Below are 13,416 nucleotides of genomic sequence, written 5' to 3'. Positions count from 1 at the left end.
TTAAGGTGGGGTCTAATGGAATAAGGCAGAGGAGATAAAATTTACGTATATTTTATTGGAAAGGAAGATTTATAAAAAGTCAAAGATCTCCCGTTCGTTGGTTTCACTCCCCAGGTGGATGCAAAAGCCAGCAGCTTCCTCCAGGTCTCCCACGTGGGTACAGGGTCCCAAGGCTTTGGGCCATCTTCGACTGCCTTCCCAGGCCACAAGCAGGGAGCTGGAGTCAAAAGGAAGCAACCAGGACACAAACCAGCGCCCATCCGGACCACGGCGTGGGGAAGGACGGTAACAAAGGTTCATTATTCATTCCTCCTTCCCTGCTGTGTTCATCTGTAATGCCACTGTCTTGGGAATCCTTCCAGTACTAAACACCACGGGGTTCGTGTAAGAACTGGGTGAGATAACTCAGCATTTCCTTATACCAGGTATTTTTCAGAGGTCTGTGTGCATAGTTCATTCGTCCTACAAACCCCACGTGCTTGATGCTACCAAGACCACTTACTAAGCCCTTTTAGCGGAAAGCTGGGTGGACAAAGTGCCCGGTTGCAGAAGGGGAACAGGAAAATCCTCCATTTCATCTACCATAACACAATGTGCGCAATGCTGGGCTAAAACCAGGGAGGCAAGTAGTAACTTATCCAGTTTGAATAAGGCCAACAGCAGTGTACAGTTCTATTAAGACTTGGTGGGCGGCCCTAAAAAGGGCCTTTGTGGTGCTGTGCAAAGGTGCGGAGCAGCTCAGCCGCCGAAGCCGTAGAGGGTGCGTCCCTGGCGCTTGAGCGCGTAGACCACGTCCATGGCCGTGACCGTCTTGCGCTTGGCGTGCTCCGTGTAGGTGACGGCGTCGCGGATCACGTTCTCCAGGAAGACCTTGAGCACGCCGCGCGTCTCCTCGTAGATGAGCCCCGAGATGCGCTTGACGCCGCCGCGCCGCGCCAGGCGGCGGATGGCGGGCTTGGTGATGCCCTGGATGTTGTCGCGCAGCACCTTGCGGTGGCGCTTGGCGCCGCCCTTGCCAAGGCCCTTCCCGCCCTTGCCACGACCAGACATCTTCAGCAGTCACACAAACACCGAAGACTGCCCTCCACTCGCACACCGGCACCTTTATAGGCGCTCGGCGGACCTGGTTGAGAGCAGGTCCGCCCGCACGGCGGACACGCCCCCGAAGGGGCGGAGACAGGAGCAGGCGGGAGCGCTCAGCGCCGACCTCCCGCCTCCTCGCTGGGAAGGTTCCTAGACCCGCTGCTGTTTTCCTGTCCTCACGCTGATCCCGTTCTAATCAGGTCTGCTCAAGTCAGGGGTTTCCGAGGTCTTAGCACGTAATGCGGTTTTAACCCGTTCCTCATCGACGCACCTACCAGATTTGCTCAACACTTTATGCTTCCCCTGCTGAAGCACTGCCGTTTTTTTAAAATAACATTTTATTCTCTTCCATTGTGCATTTCACTTATCCTGGAAATATATGTGTACAGTGTAGAAACTATGAGAGTAAAAAATTTTATCCTCTCAATAAGTCATAAGCATTGCCATTGTTAACTGTATGTGTCGGAATACACCCCGTAGGAGAGCTGGGACAGTAGAGGCCAGTGGGACCCTGTTGAGAAGAGGCTCCAGGAAAGAGAAGGCGGAAGGCCTCTCCCCAAAGTGTGCTCTTGCCCCCAGTGAGTCCTTGGATGTGTTTTCATGCTCTTCCTGAAGATAGGCGGATATCTGTGCTCTGCCTAGTCAATCAAGCACGGACAGTACAGTCTATTCCCTGTTTCAGTAACTCTAAATCGCCTTGTTAGCTTCTTGTTGTCTCTGTGTTCTTAGACAGGATTTAATTCTGAGTTATGTTTGAATCATTGTTTCATGAAATGTATAAAAATCGAGACCCTGGAAATAAACTTTGTCAGTTGCCAAAAGAGAGCACTGTCCCCCCATTTCTTCAGGTCACATCTCCTCCCCAGAAACCCGCAAGGTAAACTTGCAGTATGCTTGCGAATAACATTTCGTTCTGTTCCGCAGTCCACTTCCCTTGTTCCGAAAAACCGTTTATAATCAAAACTTTAAAAAATTTCCACAAGGGAAAATTCCTTTAGTGTTTAAATCTTTATATAACAAGGACTTCGGGCGGGGCGTGGTGGCCTAGTGGCTAAAGTCCTCCCCTTGAACATGCCAGGATCCCATAGGGACGCTGGTTCTAATCCTGGCACCTCTGCTCCCCATCCAGCTCCCTGCTTGTGGCCTGGGAAAGCAGTTGAGGACGGCCCAAACCTTGGGACCTAGGAACCCATGTGGGAGACCTAGAAGAAGCTCCTGGCTCCTGGCTTCAGAGGGGCACAGCACCGACCTTTGTGTTCATCTGGTCTCCTCTCTGTATGTCTGACTTTGCAATGAGAATAAATAAATCTTTATGAAATAAAAAAAGAAAGATAATAGACTAAGGATTTTGTTGGCATAATTTGACAAATTCCCTGCTTTGTGTCAGTGAATTGCTGCTTCTTTCCTAAAACATTGTACATAGCTCACTTCTCGGGCTCCACCTGTGCTGGAAACGCTGCCACAGAAGGTACGTAGTGTAAGATTTTGAACGATAGTTGCGTTTTCCTAACATTTATGTCCCCCTCAGTCAGTAGTTGACTGTTCTCTAGGGAAGCTGACCATCACTGGGTGTTATGATTTTTACGTTATGATCAGCATTCATCTAAAATACAGATGCCTGAGCATTTGGGTAATAATTCATTCCTTAGTTATCCAAGAATAGTTGTAATAATGCCCAGCCAGAAATGCTGATTCATTAAGAATTGATAAGAAATCATGCCTTGAGTGTAAATAACCTACTTAGTAGGAAAAATTGTCCTATTTTGTTTTTGTTAAAAAACGCTCTAGACGCTGCCATTTCCATTTAGTTTGAGCACAAGATCAGAAACCTCTTCAAAATGTTGACAGTAAGTGTTGAACTCATCGGTGGACTAATTACTTTCTTCCCCCTTGTTTTGGTAATGAGGGTGCCTTTCTTATTTGGGAGCCCCTTTATGAGGTAAACTGAACTTATACTGAGAGGACACAGTGCATCCTTCCAGAACTGAAGGGCTGGACACATGTGTGCTGGGGAGGAGGCACGGAGAGGCTCTGCACCACGGACCCCTCCAGCTCTTGCTCTGCTGAAATTCCTTGTAAAATGAACCCGCGGGAAAACTGCCTCCAAGATGCACCCCGCGTGGCTTGAAGCCGAGTAACCATGCCCTGTCTAGAGGTTACCGGTTTCAACCGCGCTACTGGGAAGGCTGCGCAACTGCTCCCCAGAAGGCTCCACCTGAAGCTGGTTTTGAAAATGAACCAATCAGGACTAAGGACTGTGCTGACCCTTTGCCAGAATAATTTGCATAGCGGACCTGAATGGGAACCAAGGCGGGAACTGGGTGTTGAACTGCGCTTCCCTTTGTTCTTGCTCAACAGTGCTGGTCTTGCTGGGTTTCCAAGCCATGTGTGTGGTGAACTCATGCTAGGGAAGAAATGAGATTTATGTGCGTGCATATGGGTTAGTAAAAAAGTTAGATACCATTCCAAAATCAATCGTCTTGCTCTTCACACTGAGGGAGAAGTGAAGACCTACACAGAGGACCTTTCGCTCAGCTCTCATGTGCCTGAGGACAAACTTTCTAGAAATGCCGTCACCCAGTGATGTTACCACAGGCCTTGGGGGTGCAAGGTGCCCCCTGGCAAGACTGTGGTCTAGGCCGAGGCCCATTCAGCTTTCCCAACTGTCGTTTTCGCGGTCACCTAAGTGGACGCCAGCCAGTGCCCTGTAAGCAAAGGAATTGCTGCACTGCAGGCTTTTTTTTTTTTTTTCCGGAGATATCTGGGAGATCTGCCTGGTTTGAAGCCTTAGTTTTTGCTGTTTATGACAAGTCCTGTTCGTCATCAACTCAATGGCATTCACGGCACAGGAGTCTGTGGGGATTAGGGCGCTGTGGGATCCAATGTTCAGGTCTGCTGGGTAAGCTTTCTCATCATCTGGTAACTAAGTTTGCTTTCTTGATATTCAGGTATTTGTTAACATCTTAAGTAGCTTTTCCTTCACTGAACAAAAATAAATCACCTGCAGAAGGTATTTTCCATAATTTGCTATTATAGTCGACAAAATATTTACCTGGTGTCACTGTCTTGCAGCGATGGACTTGGTTGAAAGCCAAAGTTTATTAGTGCCATCAGACTTTACACACCAAGGGTCATATGGAATAAGGGAGGAGGCATTGAGCTTATCAAGAGAACCCCAACAATTTTTTTCTATACTCTTGTTTGGAACTCTTTTGTGTTGTATACCCCGCCAAGTGTTCTCATTGAAATGCTATTCACTCAGCGGTTCTCATGCAAATGACATCCATTTAGTTATACAAAAGGTATCCATACAAAGTTATCTCATACAAAGGATATCCAGTCACACAAATGGCATCCATCCAGCTATTCTCACACAAACGTCATCCTATCAAATGTTATTCTATTCTGTGTTCCTTGACCATCTAGAGTCACAATGTCCTACAACCTGGCACTTTATTTGGAAACAGTTTATAAGCTGCATCCCAAACCTAAATAAAATAAGCACGTATTCACATTTAGACCTTCCTTGGAGCATGGTCACCTAACATCCTCCCCTCCACCCACACACAGGTATTCAGCGGGTACCACTACATCATAATGAATATATTTAACAAGTATGGTTAAAATCAAGTGATAGTAAAACGGTGAAGATTTGAGAAAAGTCAGAAAAACAAGAATCCACATCACAGGTCGTCACCACTTTGGTCATACCTCTGACTAAAAGCCTGCTACAGGGGCGGAAAATACTGTTTCTCTGTCCCAAGGGTCCCTGAAACAAGAGAATAACTAAAGGAAAGCAAATCCACTTATTAGTATGCACAATGTGCCCAGAAATGAGTGACTCTAAGATGACTTATAAGTTTGATTCAGAACAGCATGCAATAAGATCCAGCTGACATTTAAGAACTGACAGGAGGGGGCCCGGCGGCATGGCCTAGCGGCTAAAGTCCTCGCCTTGAACGCCCCAGGATCCCAAATGGGCGCCGGTTCTAATCCCAGCAGCTCCACTTCCCATCCAGCTCCCTGCTTGTGGCCTGGGAAAGCAGTCGAGGGTGGCCTAAAGCTTTGGGACCCTGCACCCGTGTGGGAGACCCGGAAGAGGTTCCTGGTTCCCGGCTTCAGATCGGCGCGCACCGGCCGTTGCGACTCACTTGGGGAGTGAATCATCGGATGGAGGATCTTCCTCTCTGTCTCTCCTCCTCTCTGTATATCTGACTTTGTAATAAAATAAATAAATCTTTAAAAAAAAAAAAAAAGAACTGACAGGAGGGAAGAAAAGGCCATGAACATCCCTGCTCAGCAAAGTGTGGGAAGGAAGAGGTGCAGGAACCAAGTGAAGACTGAATGAAACAGGCCGTTCTGGCACCCCTCGGGCCTCTGTCCCTGCTGAAGATACTGTCTTTTCTGTTGTTCCTAATGTTGCACAAACAGAAGAAGTTCGGGGAGTGCTTCTTGTGTCTGCCTCTCAAATGTCCACAAAGAATTCAGAAACCAAGGGCTGTATTTTGGGCTAGCATGTTCTGGCCTGCTGCTTCAGAAAACTTGTGTCTCTAGGTAAAAAAGCATCACTCTGTTGAAGAAGACACCAAGCATCTCCCTTATCCACGGCTCCTTGAGCAAATGTGCCTCTCCCTCACCTGGGGTCACCCAAGTTCTTCTTAAGTGTAAACCTTGTTGTTGCACATTTTGACTTGGAAAGACATCACAATCTCTCAAGCCCAGAGACTAAAAACCATATATATTTTTATTTTTCTCTCTCTCTTGAGCAACTTAGCCCTTGCTTCAGAATAATCACCTGGCAGCAGGCGATTTTAGTCAATGTGTGTGGTTGACAAGCTTGGCACCCAACCAGCATGAAGATGTGGACTTAAAAAAAACACACAAGGTGTTCTCTACAACAGAAAATGGAGACCAGTGAAGAGACTGGGCTGAACACATCACGGGGCCTTCCAGGATCCTCCAGCCAGGAGCCAGGACTGCCCACCCTCAGTCCCTTCATGTCACCCAAGGGCACTTAGCACTTCTCCTCCTAATTCTACACTTCCTTTCTGACCTCAGTGCGTATTCAAGCCAGAAAGTTGAATGGGTAAAGGAGGCACTGCCACCTCCCCTCTGGAAAGTAATGTTTTAATTTTCTTTGTTTTTTTAAGATATTATTTGAAAAGCTGATTTCAAAAAAAAGGAGACAAAGAGGTCATCTTTTCAAATAAAAATACATATATGTTAATAATAATAATAAAGTAGGCTGACTCCGGGGTAAGAACGTGGGGCAAGTTTCCTTTGTAATGGCCTGAGTAGGAGGGAAGTTGTATACAGACAGGCCACCAAACGCTGCCTTAGAAAGGCTTGAAGTTAGGTCAGGATGGGATGATACAGTGTGGGAGTCCAGGACGGCAAGCAAGCCAGACTAACTCCATCTGCGACCAGACTTCTGCCTCCATCTCATGGCTGCCTGTCAGCACATGTGATGCTGCACACAACACGATGCAAGTGCTGTGGTGAAAATATTTGCCAAGGGACGAGGGAATCAGGATTGGACACCGACGCAAAGGAAACCCGTGGAGAACCAATAGGGAGTGTGCAAACAAGACGTCTGCTCTTTGGGGATGACATCCGTACCAGGCTTAGAATGGGAATTTCAACCGTTCAAGGATTTTCACCAGCTCCTCCCACAGCTGAGAGCTTCTATTTCCCACTCAAATGAAACCTTTTCTTGTCTCTTTTGGGTCCTGGGCACTAGCCCAAGTGATCTCACTAGTTTCTGCACAGCAAGCGTATAAGCAACTCTCCTTAACAAAGTGGCATATGTGTTTGTTGCAGAAAGACTAGGGAACTACAGGGGGAGATTTGGAAAGCAGATGTTTTTAAATTTGGGGCATTGGAGGACATGATAAAGGGGGACATCAAACCCCATAGGCGGCAGTCCACTGCAACACCTACAATGAAAGGAATCTGAATGCAGCCATCCCCTTATTAAGTATCCCACAAATGTCATGTAGTTTCATGAGACAGTGTGTGACACAAGCCCTGGGGCAATGGGAGGGTTTTTGCCGCCATAATGTGAAGCCTGAACTATGGGAGGCCAATCCCCGAGTTCGGTTCTTCCACGTATTGATTCTCTCCACGAGGTCGGTAATGTACTGACTGATTAAAGCGACAAAAACCGCCCTTAAGTCAAAAATAATCCACAAGCAGTAAAGGAACCAAGGGGTGTTGCAGGTCACATTTCTGACTCCTGACATCAAAGCTGAACAAGGGGGGCCCTGTTCCTAGTGAAGAAACGACTCACAAAGTGGTCAACATCCTGCACCCCGGGACCCACCATCACTTCCCGAGTCACACAGCCCCCAGCAAGTACTTATAAAAAGCACTCATCCAAACACACACACACACACACAGCGGGTATTAATAGGTTAAACCTAAATGAAATTGCACTTTTCTGAAAATGTGGGTGGCTCTGAAAAGAGCCTTTGTGGGTTTTGGACGAGCAGAGACCGACTCCTGCAGCTCACTTGGCACTGGTGTACTTGGTGACGGCCTTGGTGCCCTCGGACACGGCGTGCTTGGCCAGCTCGCCGGGCAGCAGCAGGCGCACGGCCGTCTGGATCTCCCGCGACGTGATGGTCGAGCGCTTGTTGTAGTGCGCCAGGCGCGACGCCTCGCCCGCGATGCGCTCGAAGATGTCGTTGACGAACGAGTTCATGATGCCCATGGCCTTGGACGAGATGCCCGTGTCCGGGTGCACCTGCTTCAGCACCTTGTACACGTACACCGAGTAGCTCTCCTTGCGGCTGCGCTTGCGCTTCTTGCCGTCCTTCTTCTGCGCCTTGGTCACCGCCTTCTTGGAACCCTTCTTCGGGGCAGGAGCGGATTTGGCTGGTTCTGGCATGGCGAAGACTGGAAACAGCAACAAAAACACAACAGACAACGGTTACCACACCGCCTTGCTCCCTTTATTTATAGGCAACTATGCAAATAAGGAGGAAACTGAAAATCTTGCGATTGGTGAATATGTGCATATGACGTCATGAAATAGTTCTGGCCAAGCAAATGACGGATTCTACATAAACATGTTCTATTGGCCTAAGGAAAAGTAACAAATTAACCAATCACAGAGCTTCTTTTTTGTGGTCACCGGAGAATATAAAGAGCCTTACCGGCTAGTTTTAGTAGTTACTAACCCTAACAGCTTGCAATTATGTCCGGACGCGGGAAGCAGGGCGGCAAGGCGCGCGCCAAGGCCAAGACGCGGTCGTCCCGGGCCGGGCTGCAGTTCCCCGTGGGCCGCGTGCACCGGCTGCTGCGCAAGGGCAACTACGCCGAGCGCGTGGGCGCCGGCGCGCCCGTCTACCTGGCGGCCGTGCTCGAGTACCTGACGGCCGAGATCCTCGAGCTGGCGGGCAACGCGGCGCGCGACAACAAGAAGACGCGCATCATCCCGCGCCACCTGCAGCTCGCCATCCGCAACGACGAGGAGCTCAACAAGCTGCTGGGCAAGGTCACCATCGCGCAGGGCGGCGTGCTGCCCAACATCCAGGCCGTGCTGCTGCCCAAGAAGACCGAGGGCCACCACAAGGCCAAGTGAACACCCGGGCTGGGGAGTAGCCCAAGAACAAAGGCTCTTTTCAGAGCCACCTACACAGTCAGAAAAGCAGCACTGTTCTGTGATGCAGCTGGGGCCTGCCTCTCCCCCTTGATGTAAAAAGAGGGTTGCTTTCTGGACCTGTTAGGGAACAGGTTAACAAGTGTGCAAATAAACTGAACCGCAGGTCACATAGTATGCCATGGACCAAGTCACTTTCGCTAGAAAAATGATAGTGTGGTGCACGTCTACATGAAGGGCTCAATTGTGATGAAGTTCCCTTTTAATGAACAGACTTATCAGCCCTTAACAGCCATGCCCATTGCAGTGTCCCCACTGCCCCAAGAAGGGATGAGTTTGCAAAGCCTGTGCCTTGATACATTTTTTTACTTAATTCTGGATTAAGGCACTTCTTTGTACAAATGTCCATGTAGTGACCCAGGACTCATGTACGTATTATTGTATCCCTAAAATGCAACTTTAAATCTGTTTTATGTTACTACATGGTAGCAGCTACTTTTTGGTACGCTGGTTTTCTCCTGTCAGAAAACCCTATTTGTGAGCATTGATACGGTTAGTAAATGAATTCTATTTGGCAAGTCCATAAATGGCCCGCCCTCCAAGTTAATGCCAAATGGCCTTCTATGCCATTAACCCAAGGCCAGCAACACTGACGTGTGGACGCCTACCTGCCTTTGAAGACCGTGTGACACCACGTGGAGAACATGAACTCAAGAGTGCCCACCTCCATGTGCTCAGGGATTTGTGTTGATTTCTAATGCACTTATTCTTTCGAAAAAAAAAAAGCTTTCACAGTGAAGTGACATGCATCACAGTACTAAGAAAACTAAATAATAAAAATTACTAGTAAGAGTTACAGAATAAAGCACAATGTAAGAACAAGCAAAAGGCACAGAGAACTGAGTATCGGGAAGCGTGAATGCTGTGCCGCCCCCGTGGAGGGGTGGCAGTGATTCAGGGGGGCTTGGGCGGCCGCAAAGGCCTCAGCTAGGTTGCCAGATGTGGAATGTTGTCAGAGACAACACTGTCCATAAAAAAACATTGTGATCACAACCATAAAACTGTCAGAAGGACGTTGGGTACATCTCCAGGAGATGGTGTCCCACCCATTCAGCAAGTCGTGATTTAACAGCTGTTAGGTCACCACTCAGAATAAAGGAACACAGCGGGAACACACCCCAAAACGCCACTCTTCAGCAGTAGATCCCCAAGCCCACAACCACCAGGTGATCCTTGCAGCATTGTTTCTACCAGAAATAGTGAAATAAAGTGGCCTGGGATAGCAACAGAGGATGGTCCAAGGCCTTGGGCCTTGCACCCGGGTGGGAGACCCAGAAGAGGCTCCTGGTTCCTGGCTTACGATCAGCCCAGCTCTGGCTATTGTGACCATGTGGAGAGTGAACCAGGACATGGAAGATAACTGTCTCTCCCTCTCTGTAAACCTATCCTTCAAATAAAATTAAATAATAGAACAAAATTAAGTAAAAACAAATAAAAATAGGAATTTTGGAATCATTCTAAATTCCAAATTGTGCAAATCATGTAGGTTCTACTTTCCATGAATCTAAGGAGTTTATTAGCATAAACAGACTGCATCAGCTGCAGTGGATTTGTGCATGTAACAATACCTATATTCAAAATGAATTCGGTTCTGATAGCTGAGCAACATAAACAGCCAAATGAAACATTGCAGAGGGTGCAGACCGATTTTTACAACTCAGTGTGCCTACGTAACTTTATCCTAAAGTAAGTTAAAACAATAATAAAGCTCCATGTAGCAGCCAACGTTCGGTGTAGCGTTAATATCAAATCACCTCTTAGGATTCCCCAGCTTACACGGCCCCTCTGGTCTGCTTTCCTGCGAAAGTACACCTTTAAGGACCGGTCCCTTGCCACCCACGTGGGGGACCCCAATTGGGTTCTTGCTCCTGGTTTGGGTCTCTTTTAGCAGGCCTTTGTCAGACGACTCAGGTGCATACAACTTGTCTCTGCGCCTCAAATTAAGAAATCCAAGGAAACTCTTCCCATGTACACCTATGGGGTGACAAATTTAGAACGTGCAACACTCAAACACACACCAACCTCCAGGGAGTCTGATGGAATGCCTGGACGGTAAGAATGGAAGGCAGCACCGGCTACACACGTGGGAGTCCAGAGTACATTTGGATGTGCCTGTATTCTCCCTAAACACAATCTTTGGTGGAAGTTTTCACTTTAATTTTGCGAAACACTCATTTCCTATCCATGCATTGCTTAAACAGAAAGTAACCAGAGTTCTGGGGAATATCCAACCTATCCCATTCCAGACAAGCAGCATTTGGGAAAACCAGCATAACGGCCCACAAAATCTCCATTGTAACACGGAGCCTTGCCAAATAAACCAGACAGGGAACTTAGCTGCTGCCCATGCCCGCAAATAACGTTCCCTGTTAGCTCTCAGGAACCTTAACTCTGGAACCCACCAAGCAGCACTTGAAATAACTGATTGGCGACTTATCACGCAACTGAGCACATGTACCCAAGTTTTCAGACAACCTAACTGGTAAATGCAAAACTTCCCGGTTATACTACGCCAAACTGCATTAACAAATGCAAAACCGAAAGCTCAGCATTACAGTTCTATTGAAAGCCATTTGAGTGGCTCTGAAAAGAGCCTTTGGGTAAAGGGGTGAGAAAGTCTTGGGGCTCAAGCCCTCTCGCCGCGGATGCGGCGCGCCAGCTGGATGTCCTTGGGCATGATGGTGACACGCTTGGCGTGGATCGCACACAGGTTCGTGTCCTCGAACAGACCCACCAGGTACGCCTCGCACGCCTCCTGCAAAGCCATCACGGCCGAACTCTGGAAGCGAAGGTCCGTCTTGAAGTCCTGCGCGATCTCGCGCACCAGCCGCTGGAACGGCAGCTTGCGGATCAGCAGCTCCGTCGACTTCTGGTAGCGCCGGATCTCGCGCAGCGCCACCGTGCCGGGCCGGTAGCGGTGCGGCTTCTTGACGCCGCCCGTGGCCGGTGCGCTCTTGCGGGCAGCCTTGGTGGCCAGCTGCTTACGCGGCGCCTTGCCGCCGGTGGACTTGCGAGCGGTCTGCTTGGTGCGAGCCATAGCTGGAGACTGTAAGCTAGAATGCAGCAAGAAAATCCTGTGAGCTCTTATTTATAGTGAGAGTCGGAAGCTGATTGGACGAAAGTCAGGCCACTCCGCTGTAACCCGATTGGCCTTTTCTGTTATTCTCCAAATCTTCACAAGTTCAGTGCTCCTAAAAGCATTTTTTCTTCTGTTTCCCCGTATTGCTCTCTGCATGAGAGTGCTTTCCAGTAGAAATAAATGCAAATGCTGTATGCTCAATCAAAATTTCTAAGGCGCCACAAAGCGCAAATCAGGCTTCATGTGTATGTTTACATTATCCAGTGTATCCAATATATTTAACATGCGCTCAAAATGAAGTGTGCTGTTTCATAGCATATTGATTGTTGACTTTCTTTCATAGATGTATTATCTCTGAATGCACACGGCCGGACAGACCATCGCAACCTCTGGGCAAGACGCTCGAGGAGGCCAGTGGCGCTGCGAGCCAGCGTGACCGCGGCGGGACCTGGTGCACCAGGGCGACCTGAACTTCAGCTCACTGGGGCGCTCAGCCTGGTCTGGACGCCTGGTGGACAATCCTACCCCCCGGAAATGGAGATTCTTGTCTCCGTTTGGAGACTGCTGCGTCTCCGGGCTCACAGTGCCATCTTTATCGCACTGGGGAAGCCGCCATCTGCGTAAAGCTGTAGGGGCAAAGGAAAACAAAAGTTGAAGCGACACATTTCCGAACGGGGGAGGTTATCGGCCAGGACTACCTTCGCTGTTCCTGGAACCGCACTAACATGGAGTCTGTAATAATTGCGAGAAGCACAAGAGAGAAGTGTGAGTACATGAGGACCAGGCAAAGCTGCAATGCTCACACTTCATGGCTGTTGCTGAAGCGTCTCAGTCGAGGAAATCACTGCTTATTACAGATCACGTCCTCGGGCAGGATTGAGCCAAGAATGGGTCTGGTCATAATTTAAGATCTGACCCCCTCTGTGGAACTCCTACACTGTACAAAGTGATGTGCCTGACCTGAACTCTGCAGAACTTCCTGGCTTCAACATATTTAGAATACTCTACTCACATACTTTTTCCCTAAAAAAAATTAAAATCACTTTTGTGAAAACATAAGCTTTCCTAGTGTGTCTTTCCCAAAGTTAGTCATGAAAACTGATGTTTTTCCCATAAGAATCTGCTCAGGAAATTGAGTGGCATGTGTTCAAGACAAAGGAAGAGGACATTTTATTTATTTGTTTATTTATTTATTTATTTATTTATTTATATCTCCTTTTTAAAATTATTTTTTTATTTTTTGATGATTTTTACATAGTTGTTTTGGGTGACTAGGGTCCAGGGCTACAGGAAGGTGGGTGAGATCACCATTTCCACATTCTCTATTTTTCCTTCTTGTATCTTGGGGAAAGGGAGAGACAAGGAGAGAAGTCACACCCAGCCTCTGAAATGCCTCTGCACCCTAGGATGGAGGATAGGCACCCAACACCACCCCAGAGTCCCCAATGTGGGGCATGCTCATGAGGTTTTGATAGTTCAACAATTCTGAATTTCTGCCGACCTCGCCACTCCAAGCATGGTGAAATCTCTCCAGACTCCACTGGTTGACATAGTCCACTGTAGAGTCTGTTTGCCCAGTTATTCATTGCCA

The 13,416-nt window shown here is 48.2% G+C and overlaps 3 protein-coding genes across 3 annotated transcripts; 1 reads left to right on the top strand and 2 right to left on the bottom strand.

Annotated features, from left to right (window-relative positions):
- Positions 1–729: 729 nt before the first annotated feature.
- On the bottom strand, positions 730–1,065 carry LOC101524381 (histone H4). Its single transcript, XM_004599938.3, has one exon. It carries the CDS (start codon positions 1,048–1,050, stop codon positions 739–741), a length of 312 nt encoding a protein of 103 aa, XP_004599995.2. The 5' UTR covers positions 1,051–1,065; the 3' UTR covers positions 730–738.
- A 6,508-nt stretch (positions 1,066–7,573) lies between these two features.
- Positions 7,574–7,981, bottom strand: LOC101522003 (histone H2B type 1-K). Its single transcript, XM_004596502.3, has one exon. The coding sequence runs from the start codon at positions 7,970–7,972 to the stop codon at positions 7,592–7,594; it is 381 nt and encodes a 126-aa protein (XP_004596559.2). The 5' UTR covers positions 7,973–7,981; the 3' UTR covers positions 7,574–7,591.
- A 273-nt stretch (positions 7,982–8,254) lies between these two features.
- Positions 8,255–8,749, top strand: LOC101521757 (histone H2A type 1-H-like). The gene has a single exon (XM_004596501.3). The coding sequence runs from the start codon at positions 8,282–8,284 to the stop codon at positions 8,666–8,668; it is 387 nt and encodes a 128-aa protein (XP_004596558.2). The 5' UTR covers positions 8,255–8,281; the 3' UTR covers positions 8,669–8,749.
- The last annotated feature ends 4,667 nt before the right edge of the window (positions 8,750–13,416 follow it).

The sequence above is a fragment of the Ochotona princeps genome, chromosome 1 (genome assembly GCF_030435755.1).
Source record: "Ochotona princeps isolate mOchPri1 chromosome 1, mOchPri1.hap1, whole genome shotgun sequence".
Lineage (NCBI taxonomy): Eukaryota > Metazoa > Chordata > Mammalia > Lagomorpha > Ochotonidae > Ochotona > Ochotona princeps.
This window is presented reverse-complemented; position numbering and strand designations above follow the sequence as displayed.

Excerpts from the sequence above, each read along its gene's own strand:
- LOC101524381 (XM_004599938.3), bottom strand. The coding sequence starts at position 1,050 with ATGTCTGGTCGTGGCAAGGGCGGGAAGGGCCTTGGCAAGGGCGGCGCC.
- LOC101521757 (XM_004596501.3), top strand. The coding sequence starts at position 8,282 with ATGTCCGGACGCGGGAAGCAGGGCGGCAAGGCGCGCGCCAAGGCCAAG.
- LOC101522003 (XM_004596502.3), bottom strand. The coding sequence starts at position 7,972 with ATGCCAGAACCAGCCAAATCCGCTCCTGCCCCGAAGAAGGGTTCCAAG.